The sequence below is a fragment of the Papio anubis genome, chromosome 15 (assembly GCF_008728515.1).
Source record: "Papio anubis isolate 15944 chromosome 15, Panubis1.0, whole genome shotgun sequence".
NCBI lineage: Eukaryota > Metazoa > Chordata > Mammalia > Primates > Cercopithecidae > Papio > Papio anubis.
In genome coordinates, this window is record NC_044990.1 from 1,548,602 (window position 1) to 1,575,822 (window position 27,221).

A 27,221-nucleotide genomic window follows, 5' to 3' on the forward strand; every position below is an offset into this window, starting at 1 on the left:
TTAACTCACAGTTATTAGCTTAACCTGCTTTAAAAACAATATTACCAATCAAGAGATGTTTTACCCATAAAGACGGAATTTGGAAATTTTGGGATGGCTGCCCTCAAGTGCCATGACCCATCCAGTGGACCCTGGTCACATTACTCCATGACTGTGCCCATTAGGAGTGACAAAAGGTAATTCCACCTCAAATAAATAGTTTGAAACAATTTTCAAAATTGGCCAAGGGAGTGGCAGAGTCATGTCTTAGCTCTGAATAGCATAACCTAGGTGAGATGTGGTTCAGACCCTTCTCTTCAAGCTCTTCAGGTATTTACAAATGTATTTTTATACAATTGCTGAAGTCTTGAGTCTATGACTATATATTAGTTATTTCTTGTGAACTATCTGCATGTATAAAAATGCTTCCCTGCCTGAGAATAAGGTAGAATCATTTCATCAATGGTCTCAATTCTTCAACTTTTCCTGAATCCAAGCCCTCACGTTTCACCTCATAGTATCCTTTCACTCTAATTTTGTGTTCCATTATATGAGTTGATTTGGCCACTGGGATGCCACAAAGGAGAGGCTTGCAAAAGCACTTGCAAGATTCCACTCTAGCTCTTTCCTTTTGCTATTACCTTGAAACATATCCATCATATTCATCCTGATGGAGGATGAAGATGAGTTGAGCAGATAGGAGTTATCCAAGACACCTAAGCTAAGGTAATTGTAGACCAGCTGATAAAGACATTTCAAGGAAAGAAAACCACATATCACTCATGAACACAGATGAAAAGTTCTACATAAAATATTAGCAAATAGAATCTAGTGTTATACAAAAAGGTTAATACATTAAGACCAAAAGGAATTTATTCCAAAAATAAAAAAGGCTGGTTTAACATTTGAAAATCTCATTAATGGACTAACAGAAAAACATTTTGATTATCTTGATAGATGCAGAAAAAATATCTGATATATTCAATACCAATTCATGATTCAAAACTTTTAGCAAACTAGAAATAAATGGACTGTCTTAATCTAGCAAAGAATGACTACAAAAGCCTATAGCAAACACCATTTCAAATAGTGAAGCATGAAATTCTTTCTACCCGAGTTTGGGAACAGGGCAAGGCTGCCTCCTCTTACCATTTCTATTCAATATTACAGTGAAAGTCCTAGATAATTCGATAAAGAAAAAAAAAGTATAAAAAGTGGGAAGAAAGTAGTAACTTTATATGATTGTATACATTTAAAAAACCCCAGGGGATCTACACATTCATTATTAAAATGAATGTATGAATTTACAAAGGATGCTAGATGTAAAGTCAACATCCAGGGCCAGGTGTGGTGGCTCACACCTGTAATCCCAGAACTTTGGGAGGCTGAGGTGGGAGGATTGCTTGAATCCAGGAATTCAAGACCAGCCTGGGTCAATGAGACCAGAGAGACTCCTTCTCTACAAAAATTAATTTAAAAAAATTAGCCAAGTGTGGTGATGCCTGCTTATAGTCCCAGCTACGTGGGAGACTGAGGTGGGAGAATTGCTTGAGCCCAGGTGCCACTGCACTCCAGCCTGTGGTGACAGAGCAAGGCCCCATCTTAAGACAAACAAATAAACAAAAGTCAATATGCAAAAATTAGTTATGTTCCTATAAACCAAGAGCAAATATTTAGAGATCTTCAAATATCATTTAAAATAGCATAAAAACTTATCAACTACGTAGAAATAAAACTAACAAAAGATGTGTAAAACCTGTACACTACAAACACTGCTAAAAGAAATCAAAGAAGACATCAGTAGAGAGATGTATTATGTTCATGAGTTGGAAATCTCAATATTTTTAGATGTCAATTCTCTCCAAATTAAGCTATGTAGTCAATGCCCAAGTCAAAATACTAACAGGGTGTGGGTGTGTGTGTGGGTGGGTTTGGGTGGAGGTGTGTGTATGTAAATTGCTAAGATGATTCTAAAATTTATATGGAAATTCAAAAAATCTAGGAGAGCCAAGATAGTTTTTAAACAAAGAAGTACAAAGTTGGAGGACTTATACACAAGTTTTCAAGAGTCACTATAAAGCCGTAATAATTAAAACTGTGGTCTGGACTTAAGTATAGACAGTCATAATGAAAGGACAAAAATCCCAGAAACAGATCTATACATATATGTGTACTTTATTTGCAATAAATGCACCTCTTCAATTCATTGGGGGAAATTATGCTTTTTACAATAAATGGTACAGGAGGAATTGATAGCTATGTGAGAAACGTGAACCTTGATACTTTATATCTTTACAACAATTAATTGGAGGTCAGTCATAGACCAAAATATTGATAGAGGTGTTGGTTACATGCATATATACTTACGTATAATATCATCAAGATATAACTTGATTAGTGCAACCTACCATGTTTTATACCTCAATAAAAATGTGGTTATATATGCATGCATATATAATGCATACTTATATCAGGGCATATGTATATACAGATAATTTTATATATCTTTTTTACTTCAACTTTTATTTTAGGTTCAGGGGTACGTGCGCAGGATGTGCAGGTTTGTTACATAGGTAAATGTGTGCCATGGTGGTTTGCTGCACAGATCATCCCATCCCTAGGTATTAAGCCCAGCATCCATTAGCTATTCTTCCTGATGCTCTCCTTCCCCCATCCCCTCCCTCCCGACAGGCCCCAGTGTGTGTTATTCCTCACCATGTGCCCATGTGTTCTCATTGTCAGCTCCCACATATAAGTGAGAACATGCAGTGTTTGGTTTTCTGTTCCTGTGTTAGTTTGCTGAGGATAACAGCTTCCAGCTACATCCATGTCCCTGCAAAGGATGTAATCTTGTTCCTTTTTACAGCTGCACAGTTTTCCATGGTGTTTATGTACTACATTTTCTTTTTGTTGTTGTTTTTTCAGTGTTAAATACTCTTTATTTGATATTACACAGAAACCACACAAAACGCCTTTCAATCAGTAAAAGGAACCACCTTAAATACAGATAATTCTAATTAGATTGGCATAGTTAAGGCCAAAAACACAAATAGACATTGCTACCTTATCCTCAACCCTTGCCTGTAAGAGGCAAATAAACACAAAATACAGGTGAATTTTGCTTGGTTCTGAGACAGTGAAGGAATTTCCCCAGTATTTAAATATATTCACATAACCAGTCATATAAATCTAAATATAAATCTAAACATAAAACCAATCTCCAATAAGTTTTAAGATGGAACTCACCATCTTTGTGAAAAGTTGAACATTATTAACAAAGTCTAATCATATCTTTAGAAGGGGTAAGCAGTGATAGCATTGACTGAATTGGAATTACTATTAATATTCAAAAACCAGACTTACTCATTTAACCACAGGCCGGTCTTAGTTTTAAATCAGGACTGCCCAACAAAATATTCTGATAGTCATTCATAATCTGAATTCGGCTGTATGAGATCTACTAAATTACGGTACACATAAAAAAAGTCATGAGACATTTCTGTTTTGTAATATAAGGCAGTGGCCAATTATTACTCACTTGTAGCTTTTTTGAGATAAGCTAACAAGTCTGCCCTTTCTGCCTTCTTCTTAATGCCGGCAAAGATCATTTTTGTTCCAGGAACGTACTTCCTGGGATTCTCCAAATACTCCCTCAGTGTATCATTTCCCCAGGTGATGCCTTTGTTCTTACCGGTGTCTATGTAAAAGAATCCAATGGCCTGACCTGTCTTCCACCCGAACAGACCATGGAGATTAGGCCCAGTCTTGTGCTTGCCTCCCGTTTCCACGGTGTGGCACTGGGCACACTTCTGAACACAAATCTTCTTGCCTTTCTCAACATCACCCATATTTAATTCCCTCTTTCGTCACTGGCGCTACAAAGGTTCCCGCTCGGAAGCCGGACGTCCCACTCTACGTACCACCTTTTCTTTATCCAATCTACCATTGACTGGCATTTAGGTTGATTCCATGTCTTTGCTGTTGTGAATACTGCTGCAGTGAACATATGTGTGCATGCATGTATCTTTATAAGACAGTGATTTATATTCCTTTGGGTATATACCCCATAATGGGATTGCTGGGTCAGATGGTATTTCTGCCTCTAGGTCTTTGAGGAATTGCCACACTGTCTTCCACATGGGTTGAACTAATTTACACACCCAACAGTGTAAAAGCATTCGTTTTTCTCCGCAACCTTCCCAGCATCTGTTGTTTTTTGGCTTTTTAATAATAGCCATTCTGACTGGCATGAGATGGTATCTCATTGTGGTTTGGTTTGCATTTCTTTAATGATCAGTGATGTTGAGCTCTTTTTTCATATTTTTGTTGACTGTATGCATGTCTCTTTTGGGAAGTGTCTGTTCAGATCCTTTGCCCACTTTTTAAAGGGGTTGTTTTTATCTTGTAAATTTAAGTTCCTCATTGACTGTGAACGAGGTATTACCAGTGAAGGCTGTGAAACAGCAAAGATGGCAGCCAGCTCCTTCTTTTGGAAGCTCCATCCCAGGGGGATACTGACCTGTAGCCAGCCCGCACATACCTGCAGGAGGTGGCTGGAGACCTCTGTTGCGCGTTCTCACCCAGTCAGGAGGTATGGGATCAGGGACCCCTCCAAAGAAGCAGTCTGGCTGCTTTGGGGTAGAGCAGGTGTGCTGCGTTGTGGGGGATACTTCCTCCTCCAGACCACCTGTATTCTCCAAAGCCAGCAGGCTGCAGTGGCTGAGTTGGCCAAACTGCAGAGATGGCAGCTGCCCCTCCGGCCAGGAGCTCCATTTCAGGGAGAGATCAAAGCTCTGTCCATAGAACCATTGCTGGAGGGGTTAAAGCCCCCACAGGGATTCCTGCCCAGTGAGGGGGAATGGATTGGGGTCCTGCTTAAAGAAGCAGTCTGGTCACGATCTGGCAAGCCAGCTGTGCTGTGTTGTGGGGAACTCTTCCTTGTCCAGACTGTATTCTCCATAGCTGGCAGGCTGGAGTGGCTGAGTCTATGAACCACAGTGATGCCGGCTGGCTCTCCCCACCTCCCTGGGAACTCAGACCCATCTGAGGTGGATTCCAGCCCACTGCTGTTGGCAGGCTAGGATTCCAAGCCAGTGGATCTTAACTTGTGAGGTGCCATGGAAATGGGGCCTGCAGAATGATGCTGCCTGCTTCCCTGGATTCAGGCCCCTTCCCAGAGATACATATGGACAGATTTCCCGCTGTGTTGAAGATCCCAGGTGCTAGAGTGTATAAAACTCCTGGGTTTCTGTGTGTGCCTGAGCAGCTGATGTGCCTGACTCCATACAGCTCTGTGAATCAGACCCAAGGCCCTGGTGGCATGGGCTCACAGGGGGATCTCCTGATCCATGGCTTGCAAAGATCCATGGGAGAAGCACAGTTTCCTGGGCAGGATTGCACAATCCCTCACTGCCTCCCTTGGCTGGGAGTGGGGGTTCTTTAGGCTCCATGCCACCCCTGGCTGAGGCATCGCACCCTCTCCCCACTTTTCTTCATTCTCCATTGGTTGACCTGTTCATCTAGTCAGTCCCAACGTGAGAACCTGGATATCTCAGTTGAAGGTGCTGAATTCCCTCGCCCCTTTTCATTCCTCTTTGTGAGTGCTGCAGACTGCAGCTGCTTCTAATTGGCCATCTTGCATCACTCTAAACATTTCTTTTTCAACCCAGTTCTTAATTCCTATAGTCCCTCGTTTATCACCAGTTTCTTGATAAAATAATCTGTCCACATTCTCCAGTCATGGGATGATGACTCAGGCCGGGGATCCAGGACATTTTCTAGGAAGCAGCTGAACTTGCAGCCCTGTCCTGTTTGGAACTGAGCTAACACACTGCAGAGAGGTACTGTGCTGTTCGGAACTGAGCTAACGGGCTGCAGAGATGTACTGTCCTGTTGGGAACTGAGCTAATACACTGCAGAGAGGTACTGTGCTGTTCGGAACTGAGCTAACACTGCAGAGAGGTATTGTCCTGTTCAGAACTGAGCTAACACACTGAGGAGAGGTACTGTGCTGTTCGGAACTGAGCTAACGCACTGCAGAGAGGTACTGTCCTGTTCGGAACTGAGCTAACGCACTGCAGAGAGGTACTGTCCTGTTCGGAACTGAGCTAACGCACTGCAGAGAGCTACTCCTTCCACCTCTCAGCAACTGATGCCAGCCCTCAATAATTATACTTTTATTGAGGTATAATAAGTATTGTAAATTACATAAAATTAAACAATGATCCTTTCAGCTGGCATTTCACAGTAAACAGCATTATATGTTTGAAATTAATTTAGTCATTCACAGAGCCTAAAGCAGTATGCCCTCACTATAATTTAGGATCTCAACCTAAGAATACACATTTTGTTATAGCATCCCCATCTTTCTTCCCTATGGTAGACTATCAAAAACGGCCACGATTCTTTGTAATTCCTTCCATCAAGAATTCGAGCTTATTTTCTACTCCTTGAATCCAGACTGGTAGTGTAATTTGCATTGTCCAATAAAATAGGGTGGAAGTAATATACAATTTTGAGCCTGGGCCTTAAGAGGATTTGCAATGCTTTGTTGCCACTTCAGGGACTCTTGCCTCTGCCATCATGTGAACAGGCCTGAAGCAGCCTACTGGAGAACGAGAGATCACACCGGGCCATTCAGCCAAGTCAGGTTATTTTCTTTTCTTTCATTTAAAAAATCGGTTTCCTTCATTCTTTAAAAATATTTTTAATTGACACATAATACTTGCTCATATTTATAAGGTAGAGAGGGATATCCCAGTACCTGTATACAATGTGTAATGATCAAATCAGGGTAATTAGCATATCTATCACCTCAAATATTTATCATTCTTTGTGTTAGGAACACTCAACATCCTCTCTATTTAAAAATATACAATAAATTATTGTTAGCTGTAGTCACCCTATAGCACTATAGAACACCAGAACTTATTCCTATCTGTAAGCTTAAATCTGATATTTCTTTGTTGATTTTCTGTCTGGATGATCTGTCCCGTGGTAAGAGTGGGATGTTAAAGACCCCAACTGTTACTGCATTGAAGTCTATCTTTCCCTTTAGATCTAATAATATTTGCCTTGTTTATCTGAATACTCTAGTGTTGGGTACATACATATTTATAATTATTATATCTTATTGCTAAGTTGATCCCTTTATTATAAAATGACCTTCTTTGTCTCTTCATACAGTTTGACTTAAAGTCTGTTTTATCTGATGTAAGTATGGCTACTCTGGCTCGCTTTTGGTTTCTGTTTGCCTGAAATATTTTCCTCTATCCCTTCACTTTCAGTCTGTACCTTTACAGGTAAAGTTAGTTTATTGTAGGCAGTATACAGTTGGGTCTTTTTTTTTTTTAATCTTGGCAGCCAACTCTATATCTTTTAATTGGGAATTTGATCTGTTTACATTCAAGGTTACTATTAATAGATGAGGCTTTATTCTGTCATTTTGTTCATTTTTTTCTGGTTGTTTTGTACATCCTTTGTTCTTTTCTTCCCCCCCTTTTTTTTTAAAATCTTTGTGGTTTGGTCATTTTCTGTAGTGATAAAGTTTGATTCCTTTCTCTTTCTCACGTGCTACCAGTGAGTTTTATACTTTTGTGTGTTTTCACAATGGTAATCATCCTCTTGCTTCCAGATGTAGAACCACCTTAAGCAGTACTTATAAGGCCAGTTTCATGGCAATGAATTCCTTCAGTTTTTGCTTGTCTAGGAAATACTTTATTTCTCCCTCATTTCTAGGGGATAGCTCTGCTGGGTATAGTATTCTTGGTTGACAGTTTTGTTTTTTTGTCCTTCAGTACTTTGAATATATCATCCCATCTCATTGTCTACTGACCTGTAAAGTTTCCACTGGGAAATCCACTGTTAATCAAATGGAGATTCCCTTATATGTGACTTGATGCTTTTTTCTTGCTGTTTTTAATATTTCCATTTTTTTGTTTTGTTTTGTTTTGTTTTGTTTTGTTTTTTGATACAGTCTCGCTCTGTCACCCAGGCTGTAGTGCAATGGTGTGATCTTGGCCCACTGCAACCTCCACCTCCTAGGTTTAAGCAATTCTTGTGATTCAGCCTCCCAAGTAACCGAAGTACAGGTTCATGCCACCACACCCAGCTAATTTTTTTGTATCATTAGTGGAAATGGAAACACGTTGGCCATGCTCATCTTGAATTTTTTTTTTTTTTTTTTTTTTTTTTTTAGACAGGGTCTCGCTCTGCCACCCAGACTGGAGTGCAGTGGTACAATCTTGGCTCACTGCGACCTCCACCTCCTGGGTTCAAGCAATTCTCATGTCTCAACCTCCCAAGTAGATTGCAGGCATGTGCCACCAAGCCCAACTAATTTTTGAATTTTTTAGAGACAGGATTTCACCATGTTAATCAGGCTTGTCCTGAACTCCTAGCCTCAAGTGATCCACTGCCTTGGCCTCCCGAAGTGCTGGGATAACAGATGTGAACCACTGCACCTGGACTCTTGATGGTATTATTATTTTATTCCTTAAATTCTTCAGTTCCAAGATCTCTGTTGGTTTTTAATGACATATATATCCCTGTTGAATTTCTCATAAGATCATAAATTGTTTTTCTAATTTCATTGATTTGTTTATCTATATTCTCTGCATCTCACAGAGTTTCCTTAAGATCATTATTTTGAATTCCTTCTTAGCCATTTGATATACTCTTAAAATTTAGGGTCTGCTAATGGGAAATTATTGTGTTTCTTTGGAGGTGTAATTTTCCTTGCTTTTTATGTTTCTTGGGGCCCTAAATTGATTTTTGCACATCTGGGGGAACAGTTGCCTCTTCCAATGTTACGGAGCTTTCATAGAGAAATACTTCTTCCAATAGTTGCCCCCTATAGTGTTCATTGAGTCGGGTGCTTTGACTTTGGTTCTGGGTGGGTGCAGTATTATAGTCTTCATGTTACTTTTTTGGCTGTAATCAGCATTCAGTGGTGTCTGTGAGTGCCTCAGTGGCCTGACAGTGAGTGTGGAGACAGTGGTATGGTTTTTTTGGTCTGTGAGCCATCATTCAGATGAGTTCTCAGGCCCTAGGCATATGCATGCTAGGTGCAGTGGCTTTGCTAGTTGTGGGGTATTGCCACCAGCAGGTTGGGCACCAGGCAGGCCAGTCCTCAGTGCCTTAGAAGTGCATGCAGCATATGGTGGCTCTGCTGGTGAAGGGGGTGGGGCTGTTGGCAGCAGTGGGTGCCAGATGGGACGGGCCTTGGGCCTTGGGGGGTGCGTGTAGCATGCGGTGGCTCTGTCAGTTGAGGGTACCCAAGTCATTTTAGACTAGTCAGTCCTCAGATGACCCAGTAGCTGCCCACCGATAGCTGAATGAGCTTAGTTGAGACAAGAAATCCTTTCTGCAGACACCTGAATTGGACAGTTAAGCCCATCCCAAATTCACAAACCATAGTGTCATGGGCCAAATAAATAGTTGCTGTTATAAGCCAGTAAGTTTTGGGGTGGTTTGTAACCACTGGCACAATTGTAACTGGTATCAGTTCATTATTATTTTTTTTACTTTAAAGAGTACATTTTTAAAAGAACACTGCCATATCTGGGTCAGTATTAAACTTGTGACTACATAGTCTGCATTCACTGATAAATGAGCATTTGTCAGATAAAGACCCTTACCTCAATTGGATTTCTATAGAAAGACTGCCTTCCAGAAGATGGAAATGACATAGCGATAATACGTTCTGAAAATCAAAACCATCACTATTAAAAACATTATTATAGATTTCTTATGACATACAAAAAATTAATTTATACATGATCAGACTCCATTTTCACAGGAAAAAAAAAACTTTTAAGATTGAGGTTGACAGAAAAGAGCTAATACTCAGGATAATCAAATAACATATTAAATGATCCAACATAATGACCATTAAACTGGCATGGCGTTCTTAAGACTCCACTAGTACTAACTGTATGCCATGTACTTATGTTGGCCTCAGTATGGAGCTCTCCCTGTTCTTAGAATTTATTTCTTATCTTAAATACCAGAGAAAATCCAAGAGTTCTGGGCACCAGTGATGGTGGGAACTCCCAAGGTGCTTTGCAGCCCTCTGACTCAGAAAACCTGAGATCTACAAAGCACTGACCTCATTCTCTGGGGTTCTAGGATGAGAAGAGGTCTCTCTGGGATCCTTAAGACTCAGAATAACTACTAGAGCTTAATAAATTGAAACTGAAATGGAGTCAGCTGAAAATCCATTCAAGTTCCTATGCTGCAACCAAGTAGTACTGAATTGAGAAGACATGCAGATCTTCCATTGCCAAGGCTAAACCACAAATGTGTCACACTATCACAGTGGCATATATCCTCATGAATAAAGAATATTTTGAATGAATGTGTCTTAGATGAGGCAAAAAAATATACAATTATAAGAAAAAGTGAAGTAATACAAGTAAATCAACAGTTAAGTGTCACAAACCTGTAACATAAGTGAGGTCTAGGTCAAATCCATCCCTTGTGTATCGCCTTTTGTTTTCTGAAACCTGAGAGTTTAAAATCATCGTTAGTTTGTGAAACATTCATCAACATAAAAATAAAAACATTATACAGCATAGATATCAACCCTTGCCAATGGGTCCCAAAACACAAAATAGTTTTTCTGAATCATAAGCATGTTTTGCCACTTACCAGCCTTCTCATCAGCTTCTCAAGTTGTCTTTTTTGATGAATCAGATGAAAAATTCTTATCAGAATAATAAGTCGTAGAAGTCGAACTAAATGTATCCATCTAACAATAAATTTAAAAGATCCATTTTTGCTTCAGAAACAGAATTTTATCAATATAAACTATGTCTAGAGCAGCAGAGGCAATTTTCCCTCTTCTCCCCAATTACCTACCTTGGGGATATTTGGCAATGTCCGGAGGCATTTAGGTTTTCCCAACTGGGGGGTGTGTGTGTGTGTGTGTGTGTGTGTGTTTTGGCAATGTCCGGAGGCGTGTGTGTGTGTTTTGGCAATGTCCGGAGGCATTTAGGTTTTCCCAACTGGGGTGTGGGTGTGTGGGGGGGTGTGTGTGTGTGTGTGTGTGTTACTTACATCTAGTAGACAGAGGCCAGGAATTTTGCTAACATCCTGCAATTAATATAACTGCTCACTACCCTCTCATGACAATGATCTGGCCCAAAAAATGTCAGTAATGCTGAGGTTGAGAAATTCTGGTCTAGAGAAATAGTGATACAATAGACGCTTAGCATTTGTTAATTTAATTTTGGGATTTAAGACTAGCATTTTCAATTTTTCCACATCAAAACAAATTGCTTATTCTTGTTCATCTCTGTTATTCCCATGAGTAAGAGAGGTTCACTACAGCTGCTAATGCATATCAGGCAGGCAACAGACTGAGATACTTCCAAAGTGTGCTGGCTGGTATCTCTACCACCATCAGAAACACTGAGGCAGAGAACTGATGGTCTGGACTAGTGCTTCTCTGATTTGGGTACACGTAAATAACAGCCATCTGGAAAAGCTTGTTAAGCTGCAGATTGCTGGGTCCCAGAGACACTGATTCAGTGGGTCCAGGGTGGGGCCTAAGGTATTTTTCTTCTTATATTTCTAGCAAGCTCTCAAGTGATGCTGAGGTTTCTAGTCAGAGGACCACATTGGCTAACGTTATTTTCAAATAACTCCAAAAGCCTATCACTTAACACGCTTAGTTGGGGCCTGAGCTGTAGTCTAGGGAAGCTAGGGTATGAAAAGAAATCAGCTATTTGACCCATGAACAAGCTTAGGAAACCACCATCTACATCCCAGTATACATTTGCTCTTTCATTTTCCTCACTGTCACAGTAAAAAAAAGAAAAGAAAAAAAAGTCACCAGGTCCTCACACACTCTTTAGTTTCCTAATCCCTAACAGTTCTAACTTTGCCTGCGCTTTCTTTGTTTCTACCACAACTATACTGCAAAACTCTACCATTGTGTTGCTACACCTGTATCTCCTAGTTTCTGTTCTGTTTGCTATTTTTTAGAAACTCATGATTGAAGTCACTCAAATTTTGCATATGCTCAAATAAATTTCCTCTTGGTTGTAGGAAAAATCCACACAGAACATTTCGTGTGTAAGGGATTTCTAGTTGAAGCACAGAGGGGAATTGTTTTTAATATAAAATTTTTTGATATAGCACATATTAAACTGATAAGAATATTATACTTGATCTTAGCCAAAAGGCCAAAAAATGATACAAATGGGAATTTGATGAGAACTTCGAAATGTAGGAAGTTAAAGTTAGTACAAGAGTAAAGGTCCTTCTTTGGGTACTACATCTTTTTTTTTTGAGACGGAGTCTCACTCTGTCGCCCAGGCTGGAGTGCAGTGGCCGGATCTCAGTTCACTGCAAGCTCCGTCTCTCGGGTTTACGCCATTCTCCTGCCTCGGCCTCCCGAGTAGCTGGGACTACAGGCGCCCGCCATCTCACCTGGCTAATTTTTTGTATTTTTTAGTAGAGACGGGGTTTCACCATGTTAGCCAGGATGGTCTCGATCTCCTGACCTCGTGATCCGCCCGTCTCGGCCTCCCAAAGTGCTGGGATTACAGGCTTGCGCCACCGTGCCCAGCCCCATCTTCTTTATTCAATTAATGGTACTTAGTGTGTATGCTCTTCACTGCTCCCCAGATGTCACAATCTTTTAGTTTCAAAGTGTGTGGGAATTTACCTAAACATTTCATTTTAAAGCAATGTATTTGGTATAGAATGAGAACATTTGAAGTTTAAAAGATTATATAGAATAAAAGCCACAGAAAATGCAAAATTAATGAAAAACTTTAAGAGAGGTAAGTCTTACATTTCATACCTGGGAATATTCCTAAGAAACTTAATGTCAAAAAAAATGTAAACGACATCAACCAGCAGAGGAGTCACAATAATGGCGGTATCTAAAACGTTAAATAAGTCAGAAAAATAGTGCTGTCTCCTGTAATATAAAACAAACAAACAAAGTTCATTCCCCCCGGCAAGAAGAGATAGGAATATTTAAAGAACACAAACTATTGACTCACCCACATTAAGAATTCTACTTTCATGAATTATTTAAAATATATTTTCTAGAGTAGACTAAGGGGATATAACATTCATGGGAAGTTTTCAAATAATAAAGTTGTATTCATCATTTGACACATATATATATGACTAAAGCACCAACATGGCAATTCAAGTGCCATGATACAACTAAATGCGTAATAATCACCCTTATCGTGGACAGTGGGGTATCTATCCCCTCAAGCATTTATCATTCACATTACAAACACCCCAATTACACTCTTTCAGTCATTTAAAAATATACAATCAAGTTATTGTTGACCATGGTCAATCTGTTGTGCTATCAAATAGTAGGCGTTACTCATTCTATTTTTTTGTATCCATTAACCATCTCTATCTCCCACCCCCAAGCCCCTACTACCACTCCCAGCCTCTGATGACCATTCTTCTACTCTCTAGATCTATGAGTTCAATTGTTTTTTTTTTTTCTAGAGCCCCAAAATAAGTGAGAACATGTGAGGTTTGTCCTTCTGTGCCTGGCTTATGTCACCTAACAAACATAGTGATCTCCAGTTCCATTCATGTTGCTCCAAATGACAGGATCTCTTTTTTTTTTCTTTTTTTTTTTGAGATGGAGTTTCAGTGTTGTTACCCAGGCTGGAGTGCAATGGCACCATCTTGGCTCACTGCAACCTCCACCTCCTGGGTTCAAGCGATTCTCCTGCCTCAGCCTCACAAGTAGCTGGGATTACAGGCGCCCAGCACCATACCCAGGTAATTTTTGGATTTTTAGTAGAGATAGGGTTTCGCCATGTTGGTCAGGCTGGTCTCGAACTCCTGACCTCAGGTGATCTGCCCACCTCAGCCTCCCAAAGTGCTGGGATTACAGGCATGAGCCACCACACTCGGCCAGGATCTTATTGTTTTTATGGCTAAATAATACTCTCTTGTGTATATGTACTATATTTTCTTTATCCATTCATCTGTTGATGGACACAAGTTGCTTCCAAATCTTAGCTATTAGGAACAGTGCTGCAACAAACAGGGAATGCAGATATCTCTTCTATATACTGATTTCCTTTCTTGTGGGTATCTACTCAGCAGTGGGATTGCTGGATCATATGGTAGCTCTATTTTTAGTTTTTTGAGGAACCTCCAAACTGTTCTCCAAAGTGATTCTACTAATTTACATTTCCATAAACAGTGTATGAGGGTTCTCTTATCTTCACATCTTTGTCAGGATTTGTTATTGCCTGACTTTTGGATATAAACAGTTTTAGCTGGGGTGAGATGATCTCATTGTAGTTTTCTACACTGCCAATTTCTCTAATGATCTATAATGTTAAGCATCCCTTGATATGCCTGTTTATTTATGTTTTCTTTTGAGAAATGCCTATCCAAATCTTATGCTCACTAAAATAGTTAGATCATTAGATTTTTTTCCTAGAGAGTTGTTTGGGCTCCTTACATATTCTGGTTATTAATCCCTTTTCAGATGGGTACTTTGCAAATATTTTCTACTACTCTGTGGGCTGTCTCTTCACTTTGTTAATTGTTTCCTTTGCTATGAAGAAGCTTTTTAAGTTGATGCAATCCCATTTGTCCATTTTTGCTTTGGTTGCCTGTGCTTGTTGGGTATGGCCCAAGTAATTTTTGCTCTGACCAATGTCCTGGAGATTCTTCCCAATGTTCTCTTGTAGTATAGTACTTTCACTGAGGTCTTACATTTAAGTCTTTAATCCATGTTGACTTGATATTTATATATGGTGAGAGGTAGGGGTCTAGGTGCATTATTCTGTATGTGTATATCCAGTTTTCCCAGAACCATTTGTTGAAGAGAAGTCTTTTGTTCAATGTATGTTCTTGGCACATTTATGAAAAATGAGTTCACTGTGTGTGATTTGTTTCTGGGTTCTCTATTCTGTTCCAGTGGTCTGTATGTCTGTTTTTATGCCAGTGCCATGGTGTTTTGGTTATATAGTTCTGTAGTATAATTTGAAGTCAGGTAATGTGATTCCTCCAGCTTTGTTATTTTTGCTTAAAATAGCTTTGGCTATTCTGGGTCTTTTGTGGCTCCACATAAATTTTAGGATTGTTTCTTCTATTTCTGTGAAGAATGTCATTCATATTTTGACACGGAGTGCAATGAATCTGTAAAATTGCTTTGGATAGTATGGACATTTAAACAATATTGATTCTTCCAATCCATGACCATGGAATCTCTTTCCATTTCTTGGTGTCCTCTTCAATTTCTTTCTTCAGTGTTTTATCATTTTCATTATAAAGGTCTTACACTTCTTTGGTTAGGTTAATTTCTAGGTATTTAATTTTATTTGTGGCTATTGTATATAGGACCACTTTTTAAATGTCCTTTCCAAATGGTTCACTGTTGACATATAGAAATGCTACTGATTTTTGTATATTGATTTTGTATCCTGCAACTTTGCTGAATTTATCAATTCTAAGTTTTCTGTGGAGTCTTTAGTATTTTCCAAATAAAATGTATCATCTGCAAACACAAGGATAATTTTATTTCTTCTATCCCAATTTGGATTTCTTTTTATATTCCCTTTATTTCTTTCTCTTCTATGATGGCTCTAGCTAGGACTTCCAGTACTATGTTGAATAACAGTGGTAAAAGTGAGCGTCCTTGTTGTGTTCTAGATTGCAGAGGAAAGCTTTTCAGCTTTTTCCCCATTCAGTATGGTATTGACTGTGGGTCTGTCATATATGGTTTTTATTATGTTGAGGTGTGTTACTTCTATACCCAGTTTTTTTAGGGTGTTTACCATGAAGGGATGTTGGATTTTATCAAATGCTTTTTAGCATCAACTGAAATGATCTTATGGTTTTTATCCTTTACTGCGTTGATATAATGTATCGCATTGATTGATTTGCAAATATTGAAACATTCTTGCATCCCAGAGGTACATCCCACTTGTCATGATGAATGAGCTTTCCCATATATTGTTGAATTCAGTTTTCTAGTATCTTGTTGAGGATTTTTGCATCAATATTTATCAGATATATTGGCTTTTTTTTTTGGTTTGTGTTTTGCTTTTTTTTGTTGTTGAGACTGAGTCTCACTCTGTCACCCAGGCTGGAATGCAGTGGCATGATCTCAGCTCACTGCAACCTCTGCCTCCCAGGTTCAAGTGATTCTCCTGCCTTGGCCTCATGAGTAGCTAAAATTACAGGCGCCCGGTCACCACACCCAACTAATTTTCGTATTTTTAGTAGAGATGGGGTTTCACCATACTGGCCAGGCTGATCTTGAACTCCTGACCTCCAGTATACCACCCACCTCTGCCTCCCAAAGTGCTGGGATTACAGGAGTGAGCCACCACTTCCAGCCTATGTGTGTCTTTACAGGAGAAGAGTGTTTCTTGTAGGCAACAGATCAATGGGTCTTTTTATTTTTTTATTTATTTTTATTTTTTTTGAGATGAAGTCTTGCTCTGTCACCAGGCTGGAGTGCAGTGGTGCCATCTCGGCTCATTGCAACCTCTGCCTCCCGGATTCAAGCTATTCTCCTGCCTCAGCCTCCTTAGTAGCTGGGACTACAGGTGTGTACCATCATGCCCAGTTAATTTTTGTATTTTTAGTAGAGACAGGGTTTCACCATGTTTGCCAGGATAGTCTCTATCTCTTGACCTCGTGATCCACCTGCCTTGGCCTCCCAGAGTGCTGGGATTACAGGCGTGAGCCACCACACCTGGCTGGGTCTTGTTTTTTCATCCATTCATCCACTCTGTCTTTTGATTGAAAAGTTTAGTCTGCTGACACTTAACATTATTATTGATAAGTAAGGACTTACTTACTCTTGCCATTTTGTTAATTTTTTTTCTGGTTGTTTTGGGGTCTTCTCTTCCTTCTTTCCTTCCTGTCTTCCATTAGTGAAGGTAATTTTCTCTGGTGATGTGATTTAGTTACTTGCTTTTTATTTTTCATGTATCCATTGTTATGTCTTTTGGTTTGAGGTTACCATGAGGCTTGTAAATACTATCTTATAATCCATTATTTTAATCTTATAATAACACTGTTTTCATAAACTAGTAAAAAGAAAACTAATAAAAACTCTACAACTTAACTTTGTGTCCCTATTTTTTAACTTTTTGTTATTTCTATCTTATTACGCCATTTATGTCTTGAAAAGTTGTAGTTAATATTTTTGATTGGCTCATAGTTTAGTCTACTTAGAGTAAGAGTAGTTTATACATCACAGTTACAGTGTTGTAACATTCTGCATTTTTCTGTGTACCTGCTATTACCAGTGCATTTTATACCTTCAGGTAGTTACTTATTGCTCATTAACGTCCTTGTCTTTCTGACTGAAGTACTCCCTTTAGCATTTCTTCTAGGACAGGTCTGGTGTTGACGAAATCCCTCAGCTTTTGTTTGTGTGGAAAAGTCTTTTTTTCTCCTTCACTTTGAAGGATATTTTCACTGGATACACTGTTTCAAGGTAAATTTTTTTTCCTTTAGCACTTTCAATATGTCATGCCTCTCTCTCCTGGCCTGAAACGTTTCTACTAGAGTCTGCTGTCAGATATATTGTAGCTCCATTGTATATATTGGTTTCTTTTCTCTTGCTGCTTTTAAGATCCTTTCTTTATCCTTGATCTTTGAGACTGTGATTATTAAATTCCTTGAGGTAGTCTTCTTTGAGTTATATCTGCTTGGTGTTTTATAACTTTCTTGTACTTGGATATTGGTATCTTTCTGTGGGTTTGGGAAGTTCTGTTACTATCCCTTTGAATACACTTTCTACACCTCCCATCTCCTCTTTAAGGCCAATACCACTTAGATTTGTCCTTTTGAGGCTATTTTCTAGATCCTGTAGGCATGCGTCATTGTTTATTATTCTTTCCTTTGTCTCCTCTATGTATTTTGAAATAGCCTGTCTTCAAGCTCATTAATTCTTTCTTCTGCTTGATCAATTCTGCTATTAGAAGACTCTAATGCATTCTTTGGTGTGCCAATTACATTTTTTGGCTCCAGAATTTCTGCTTGATTCTTTTAAATTATTTCAATCTCTTTGTTAAACTTATCTAAATAGAATTATGAATTCCTTCTCTGTGTTATCTTGAATTTCTTTGAGTTTCCTCAACACAGCTATTTTGATTTCTTTGTCTAAAAGGTCACATATCTCTGTTTCTACAGGATTGGCCCCTGGTGTCTTATTTAGTTCATTTGGTGGGGTCATGTTTTCCTGGAAAGTGTTGATGCTAGCAGATGTTCTTTGGTGTCCGGGCATTGAAGAGTTAGGTATTTATTGTAGTTTTCACTGTCAGGGCTTGTTTATACCCATCTTTCTTGGGAAGGCTTTCCAGATATTTGAAAGAACTTGGATATTGTGATCTAAGCTGTCTCTGCTTTAGGGGGCACCCCAAGCCTCCTAAACTCTGTGGTTCTTGCAGACTCATAGTGGTACTGCTTAATGGTCTAGGACAAGATCCAGGATAATTCTCTGCATTACCAAAAAGAGACTCTTGTTCTCTTCCCTTACTTTCTCCCAAACAGAGTCTCTCTCCCTCTCTGTTCTGAGGCACCTAAAGCTTGGGGTTGAGTGACACAAGCACCCCTGTGGCCACCACTACTGTGACTACACTGGGTCAGACCTAAGGCCAGCACAGCACTGGGTCTTGCCCAAGACCTGCTGTAGCCTCTCCTTAGCTATTGCATAAGTTTGCTGAAGGCCGTGGGGCTCTACAGTCATCACATGGTAAAAACAGCCAGGCCTGTGTCCTTCTCTTCAGGATGGCAAGTTCTCCCAGCCTGTGGGTGGATCCAAAGGCGCTATCTGGGAATCAGGGTCTAGATCAAAAACTTTAAAAGTCTACCTAGTATTTTATTGTACTATCGCTGAGCTGTCACTCAAACCACAAGATGCAGTCCCTCCTACTCTTTCTACTCCTCTCCAAAGGCAGAGGAGCATCAATCCACGGCCACCTCAAACACAGGCCATGGGGGTTACTGCCACACTACCGCCAATGTTCTCATAAGGCCCAAAGGCTCTTAAGTCAGTTGGTGGTGAATGCTCCTGTGAATTATTTTAAAATGCTTCTGTTCTTTTTTGTTTTGTTTTGTCTTTGAGATGGAGTCTCGCCCTGTCACCCAGGCTAGAGTGCAATGGCGTGATCTCGGCTCAATGCAACTTCTGCCTCTCAGGTTCAAATGATTTTCCTGCCTCAGCCTCCCAAGCAGCTGGGATTACAGGCGCCCACCACCATGCCCAGCTAATTTTTCTATTTTTGGTAGAGACAGGGTTTCACCATGTTGGCCAGGATTGTCTCTAACTCCTGACCTTGGGGTCCTCCCACCTCAGCCTCCCACAGTGCTTCTTATAAAAGTACAAAATAGCTTAATGCATTATAAAAATAATCAAACTTACCCTTCAACAAATACTCGAAGAAGAACATCCATGAGAAAAAATAAGGCAATAGCTAGAGAAATAGAACGATACACCAAAGGAATATAAAGTTTGCTATCATTGAAAATTAGGTCGGCAAGGAGAAGAGTGACATCCAGTAAGACCAGGAAAACTCCAAATATTCTAAAATAAATAAATAAATAAATAAATAAATAAATAAATAAATAAATGCAAAGATAAAGGGGCTTTTGTCCCTATAGCTATACTATATTTAGGCCACTGATCAGGTACCAAAATGTTATTATTTAGTATTAAGCTGCCCAGTGGCAGGAAAAACTGTAATGCCTTAGAATCTCAGAAAGTCACTGTTTTCACCCAATAGAAGCAGTTCTTAATAAACAAAATTTTCACCAAACCACTTCACAAGATATTATCATGCCCTTTTATAGTAGACACATCAGACCAACACTTCAAGAGAAAAGTAAAACTGAATTAAAATCACCTGTGTCTGTTTGTAAATTCTTCTTAAAATTTGAGAATGTCATAAGAAATTTATACCAATTTCTCATAAAAAATAAACCCTCAATCTGGATAATTCTAAAGAATTTATTAATAAAAACCAAATGAAAGCATGAGTAACATATGCTCATAAAAGACCAAGATTTTTCATCAGTGACATTCTCAACAAGTACATGATTCCATATTTATGGGTGCTTCTAGCATAGTGATGGGTACATGAGTCTTGAACTCTAAAGTACCTCCTGCCACTTGCTGTTACATATTCTAAATACATTCTCCATAAACTGATTAGACTATTTGCCTAATCTATGAAGATGAATTAGTCTTCAAAGTAGTTTTTTAAAACTTGCAGCTCAAATTAAAATAGTATTAATTCAAAAGGAAACAATTACATTGCATAAATCTGTATCATAGTATGAAATCTTACTCTTATGTAGAGAAGAGTCTAAGTAAATTGTTTCCAGAATTAAAGAGTAATTCTAGATGTATAAGGTACTTAATAAAACACTTTACTAATAATTATAGAATTTTAACATTTGATTTTCATTAATGTTACTTTTACAGATGGAAGAAAAACAATATTAATAAGTTACTATTAATCTTAGGCAAAAGCCATTTATTTGCAAGTCTTAATGTCCAGCTTAAACCAAAATTCCATGATAAATTAGATTACATTAGATGGGGGCACATGGCTACTTAGCAACTGATGGACGGTGGAAATGCTTTTTTGGTTTTTTTATTTCAGTCTTTCTCATTGAAGTATTAAGTCTCATATATATATATATATTTTTTTTTTTTCTTTTTTTAAAAGATGGAGTATTGCTCTGTCGCTCAGGCTGCAGTGCAATGGTGCAATTTCAGCTCACTGCAACCTGTGCCTTCTTTTTGTATTTTTAGTAGAGATGGGGTTTCACCATGTTAGCCAGGCTGGTCTTGAACTCCTGACTTCAGGTGATCTGCCCGCTTTGGCCTCCCAGAGTGCTAGGATTACAGGCATGAGCCACCATGCCCAGTCAAGTCTCAGATATATTTAATACATGATGTTTTCTATGTCTCACATACCCAAATGCAAAGGATGATACAATTGAACGCACAATTTTCTTAATCTTGGTGCTGCAAAAAGAAGTAAAAATAAAATTAATCAGATTTCTTCTAACATATATTGTAAGTTTAACCAAAAAACAAAGGCCTTTATAAATACAATTTTAAAAGAAAGTTATTCAGAAGTTGTATGACAAAATGCTTTTTACTAATAGCTAAAATTTTATTCTTTCTGTTCCATAAGTATTTTACTTTGCTATCCAGAACATATGCAAATTAGACAGTAAACTTTGGATGTTTAACATTTCCGTTGCATGCAAAGCCCCAACCCCAACTTTATGGCAATACTAAACTTAAACTTGTGGTCATCAACTCAAGGAGTATAGCATGAAGACAGAAAAGGGTGGTAGAAGAGAACTGTATTTTAATGCCGGCCTGGGCAAGTCATCAAACTTTGGCCAGATCTCAGTTTCCACTGCAATAAAATAAGGCATTTCAGGAATGAGCATAGGGAGTAAATGATGCTCTTGTCATCTCTTCAAACGAGACACCTAGTGAACAGATACACATTAGCAAGAGTCGCATTTGAGGTTGCAAATGAACTTCAGAGGTAAGACATTTTAGTAAGATATACTTCAAAGGAGAAACACCCAAAAGACTGGGCTCCTTCCATTAATCAAAGGAAGGAGAACCTGTTTGATGGAGCCTCCAGTAATGCTTTATTTTACCTTATGGCTGGAGACAAGGTAGCTGATGAGGAACAATTCTTTTGTCCTGCTGAAGCCTCCTGTGTTGGAAGCTCATCAGGAGGAGAAGTCTTCAGGAAGTTTCTGTCACACTGAAGCCTCCAACACAGGACTCAAATTCCACCCCGAGAGCCATGAATCCTAAGACAACGCTCATAGCCTGTGCCTAAGACTGCAGAACAAAGAGGGCAGATACTGAGCAGAACTGGGGCACTGCCAAAATTGGCCTTCGACATGAACAGACATTTCTCAAAAGAAGGCATACATGTGGCCAACAAGCATATGAAGAAAAGCTCAATATCACAGATTAGAGAAATGCAAATAAAAACCACAATGAGATACCATTTCACACCAGTCAGAATGGCTATTACTAAAAAGTTAAAAAATTACAGATGCTGGCAAGGTTGCAGAGAAAAGGGAACACTTATACATTGTTGGTGGGAGTGTAAATTAGTTCAATCATCGTAAAGAGCAGTATGGCAATACCTTGAAGAGCTAAAAGCAGAACTACTATTTGACTGAGCAATCCCATTACTGGGTATATACCCAGAGGAATATAAATCATTCTACTATAAAGACACATGCATATGAATGCTCGCTGCAGCACTATTTACAACAGCAAAGACATGGAATCAACCTGTGTATCCATCAATGACAGATTGGATAAAGAAAATATGGTACATATATACCACGGAATACTATGCAGCCATAAAAAAAGAATGAGATCATGTCTTTTGTGGGAACATGGATGGAGCTGGAGGCTATTATCCTTAGCAACTTAGTGCAGAAACAGAAAACCAAATACTGAATGTTCTCACCTATCAGTGGTAGCTAAATCATCAGGACTTATGAACACAAAGAAAGAAACAGACACTGGGGTCTACTTAAGTGGGGAGGGCAGCAGGAGAGAGAGGAGCAGAGAAGATAACAATTTGGGTACTGAGCTTAATACCTGGATGATGAACTAATAAGTAAAAAAAAAAAAAAAAAACCTCCCTGACATATGTTTACCTATGTAACAAACCTCTCATGTACCTCCAAACCTAAAAATAAAAGTTAAAAAAAAAATTGGCCTTTGCTGTATGATGTTAGGTTAACCTGAGATAAAGGAAATCCCCAATCCTTCTAATCTTCCCCTCTCCACCTGGACCCACCACCTCCACCCAGGCTTGGAGAGTTAAGGCTGATGTAGATGGAGGATCAATTGGCCAAAAGAGGTGAATTCTCTCCTCAACTTGCCATTCTCTTATTACAAGAACTTCTGATCCCACACAGTCTACTGGATCTCTGGGTATCAAGGAAATGTCATAAATCTGAATTCACTTGACAATGTCACCATACAGAACCAAGCCTGACAGATTACGAAGGCATGAAGGAGTGGCTTGGGTGGCTTTAGCCCCTTAATCTGTTTCAGTGTCCACTGAAACTATACCAAGTAAATATACAATTGAGACTTTTTTGGTTAAAAAAAAGTGTACTATGTAAATGCAGCCTCAAGCAGTTATGTGCAGTTTGCAGGGAAATAAGTATGACTCAATAAATTCATATCCAGGAAAAGTACTGTTCACACTCGGGAGCAATAGACAGACACTCCAACATGCAGCAACTCAAAGCACAGCCTCCATGTACCTTTCCTAAAAACAATTACTCAGAGTGCTTGAGTCAGCTGAGCAATGAATCAAAACGAAGAACATGGAATTAAGGAAGATGACTTACAGAGAAAAGATGGTAAATAATATAAACTCAGAATTAGGTAAGTCTAAATAATAATTGTTAATGTAGCATAAAAATGTAGCAGGTGAAAATGTAGATAAATGATTCTAGAAGTAAAGATAAATCATATAAAATCATGAATAATAGTATTGATTTGAATTTTACACTAGGATTCAAGGTGTGGAAGAAGACAGAAGTAAAGGCAGGCTGCGTTTCTTATCTTTCACAGGTATAAGTCCAGTTTTATTCTTGATAATGATGGAGAAAAATGACATAATTATGTTTTCTATATGTTTAAATATAAACATTGATAGACTAGAAATGGGCTTCTGACTTGCATATCAATAAAAAATGCAAGGGATAAAAACAAACCAATAGCAAAATATAGACCAATTTAAAAAGAAAATATCAAAGTATTTTTAACAAAGAAAAAGATGATAAATAAAACCAAACATACCAGAAATCATAAATACAAACATATTACTCTCATATTGCATATTGAGAAATACTCTCAGATAACTTTGAAATTAAAGGCATTATGTGCTATACGCGAGAGACAAAAACTAAATTTAAATGACAATTTAAAAATAAAGAGACAGAGGCCAGGCACGGTGGCTCACATCTGTAATCCCAGTACTCTGGGTGGCCAAGGCTGGCAGATCGCGAGGTCAAGAGATTGAGACTATCCTGGCCAACATGGTGAAACTCTGTCTCTACTAAAAATGCAAAAAATTAGCTGGGCGTGGTGGTGCGTGCCTGTAGTCTCAGCTACTCAAGAGGCTGAGGCAGGAGAATCTCTTGAACCTGGGAGGCAGAAGTTGCAGTGAACTGAGATGGCGCCACTGCACTCCAGCCGGGTGACAGAGCAAGACTCCGGCTCAGGGAAAAAAAAAAAAAGAGAGACAGAAAAAGATACGAGATACTAAACCTTAAAACAATAAAAGTTCCAATATCAATATCAAAGTTGAATTAAAAGCACAAATATTAACTATGAACATGACTTATTTTTTATCAATAGAAGGTGGGAGCTACATGACACTAACAAGACCATGTTTAATGAAATGGGATTTGTATTGAAGGCAGGTGCTACCTCTCCCGCTGGACACATTTTTCTCTGGTACAGACTCTGGGGGTAGGGAGATGGCCGTGATGCAAAACACTAAAAACACTGTAGTGACTCTGGTTTTCCTGCTCACTCTAGATCACTAAAACAGGGTAAGGACAATACAGGGGGATGACATTTTCATGTTGAGAAAACTATGAGTCACTTACAAGAAAAGTAAATTTCTACACTTTATACCTTAAGACAAAGTAAATTCAGGGCAGATATTTTATTTAAATGAAGAAAATAAATTCAAAACAGAAATTTTGGTGAATATATTTAAAATCTTGGGGTAAGAAAGACTTTCTGAGAATAACATTAAAAGCAAAATCACAAAGAAAAGTACAGATACATTTGATTACATGAAGATTAAATACTTTTATATAGTGAAAAGCAAGACAACCTGGGAGAAATTACTTATATTACATAAAATAGAAAAAGGATCAATAGATTTAACTTTTCAGTTGAAAGACAGAAAAACACCCCAATTTTAATTGGGCAAAGGTAGTTTGCAAATGATGAAATATTAACTTAGAAAGGGTAAATGAAGGTGTGTCAAGAATGTGCATTAAAACAAATATATTTACTAATATCGAATAAATCAATGATGGCTAGTGCTAAGTGTGGGAGGGGAGAAATGTACACTTTGCATCTTGATGTTAAAGCACATATCAACATCAATAGTGTCACAATCATTCCTTTTGACACAGAATTTCCACTTCTGAGAATTTATAACAAGCAAATAACCAACAATATACAGAGATTTAGCCTCAAATATATTCATTTTTTGTAATACTTAAAAACTTGTAAAAACTTAATTGTTCAGCAATATCTATTAAATGAATTATAGCACATCTACACCATGAAATATTACACAACTGTTACAAATAATGTTGTAAGTGCACATGAATATGTATTAACAAAAAAATATAGTCATGATGTCATGAAGTAATAAGGTTATTTACAAAAGAATAAGTACGGTCTCATACCTGTAAACAAAAAAAGTATATGCTTAAAGAACTTAGAAGTGCATGCATCCAAGTTTAAGAATGACTATATGTGGGTACATTTGTTGATTGTATTTTCTGATTTTCCTTTAGTGAACTCTTACGTTATTTTCAGTTTTTAGAATAAAACCTATTCACAGAGCTACAGAGTTTTCAAAGTATTTTTGCATGTTATTTTAGTTTTATTACTAATTTTTTACAATACAATATCCAGTACATAGATAGCATCATAACCAGTTTACATTTGAATAATATGAAAGTTAAAGAGGTTTAGTGACTTGCTGAGTATCAGGTTAATGAATATATGATGTCGAAGCCCAGCACTGATTTCAGCTTTTACTATAAATCCAAGATCATCCCCCTGGTATGAAACACCAGCATTTCTCACAGGGACTACTGCGAATTCCTCCTATATCTATGTAATGAGACTTTATGATTTAAAAATAAAATGAAATGAAAACCTGCTTTGTTTGGAGTGGAGAAAGAAGGAAATGCTTGCCTTGCTTAATCTGTCTAATTTTGCTTCAGCCCTGGGCAGCTCCATTACAGAAAATGTATAGCTAATTTGCAGACACACGGTTTAATTCAGTGGGAAATTCAGGGTAATTTGAAGAACTATTTGTATTTGCCCTGTTTGTTTCCAATCTTTGTTTAGACACCAACAGCTTACAACTATGGCGAGTTAACTTCCTCTATGGCAGTACTTCCTCTCCAGCATTGACCCAAGCTGGCGAATGGTTATACAACTGGGCAAGAAAGAAGCAGAAGAAAAATTTCCTGAATGTGTCTGCAGTTCAGACACAAGACGGTTTAAGAACGTATTGTTTCATTACAGTCAGTACATGATAAAATGCCTTCAGGTCAGTGCAACAGGAAGTACTCTAGTGAGATTAGAAACAAATAAGAATAAAATCCCAGTAAGCATAAAGAGGTTGTTAGTCAGCAAAACATGTTTGCTTTTGCTATCAATACCACTTGCTCATAGGCAAAATCTACAAAATTGGGAATCACACAATACCCAGTAAAAATGAGAAATGTTCACTAGTGATGAGTTAAGTAGCATTCTGCATCCCTGTTTTTTTTTTTTTTAAACTTTTAATGGAATTAATTTCTTCTAAGAATACTTTCTACATTTTCAAGTTAGAAGAACATTTATTTCTGAATGGATGGAATTTTTTTTTCAAAATAATACTTGTCTAAGAATTCAACTGCAGTAAATATGGTGTACCTTCCCACCCATACATCTTGATATCTTTCCATAGTTTCCCTTTTTCCTTCTTGCCTCAGCATAAGCCCTATTTAACTAAAGACAAGAGATCCATCAATGGCTCCCTCCTTTCAAACTTGAAACTGACTTACTCATGTGAGGCAACATTTTCAGCATCTTCAACTTCAAACTTGGAAAGTCGTTCTAACATACTTTAGCCATCAAAAAAAAAAAAAAAAGCAAAAATATATCGTTAGATATTTGCTACACAAAATAGTGATGAAAAATATATTTGAATAACAAGAATCCCATGAATCTAAAGGATACAGTAAACATGACTTAGCTCACTGGAAGACTTAATATTTAAGAAAGAAAATTACAATCATTAACCAGAAACTCTTTCCTCATGGATACTCCCAACACTGAATTTTGCATATTTTTGTCTTCTTTTCTCTCTCTCTTTCTAGATATATGAAGATACATAAAAGAACATGTCTACAGATGTATAATATATAAATAATGTGTATAGACATATCTC

General features: G+C 38.2%; 2 protein-coding genes and 1 pseudogene across 2 annotated transcripts in view; all 3 read right to left on the reverse strand.

Annotated features, from left to right (window-relative positions):
• TPTE2 (transmembrane phosphoinositide 3-phosphatase and tensin homolog 2) overlaps window positions 1-27,221 on the reverse strand; it is a 72,569-nt gene that overhangs the window by 35,053 nt on the left and 10,295 nt on the right. Inside the window, exons 3-9 of the mRNA XM_031655749.1 lie at window positions 26,836-26,895; window positions 20,930-20,980; window positions 19,370-19,531; window positions 12,791-12,910; window positions 10,630-10,729; window positions 10,421-10,484; window positions 9,618-9,682 (exon numbers count right to left, since the gene is read on the reverse strand). Of these exons, the coding sequence (XP_031511609.1) occupies window positions 9,618-9,682; window positions 10,421-10,484; window positions 10,630-10,729; window positions 12,791-12,910; window positions 19,370-19,531; window positions 20,930-20,980; window positions 26,836-26,894 (621 nt within the window). The 5' untranslated portion in view covers window position 26,895. The remainder of the gene's footprint in view (window positions 1-9,617; window positions 9,683-10,420; window positions 10,485-10,629; window positions 10,730-12,790; window positions 12,911-19,369; window positions 19,532-20,929; window positions 20,981-26,835; window positions 26,896-27,221) is intronic.
• LOC108582823 (cytochrome c-like) lies at window positions 2,841-3,962 on the reverse strand. Its single transcript, XM_017951130.3, has one exon. It carries the CDS (start codon window positions 3,825-3,827, stop codon window positions 3,510-3,512), a length of 318 nt encoding a protein of 105 aa, XP_017806619.2. The 5' UTR covers window positions 3,828-3,962; the 3' UTR covers window positions 2,841-3,509.
• LOC116270640 lies at window positions 12,061-12,179 on the reverse strand (annotated as a pseudogene).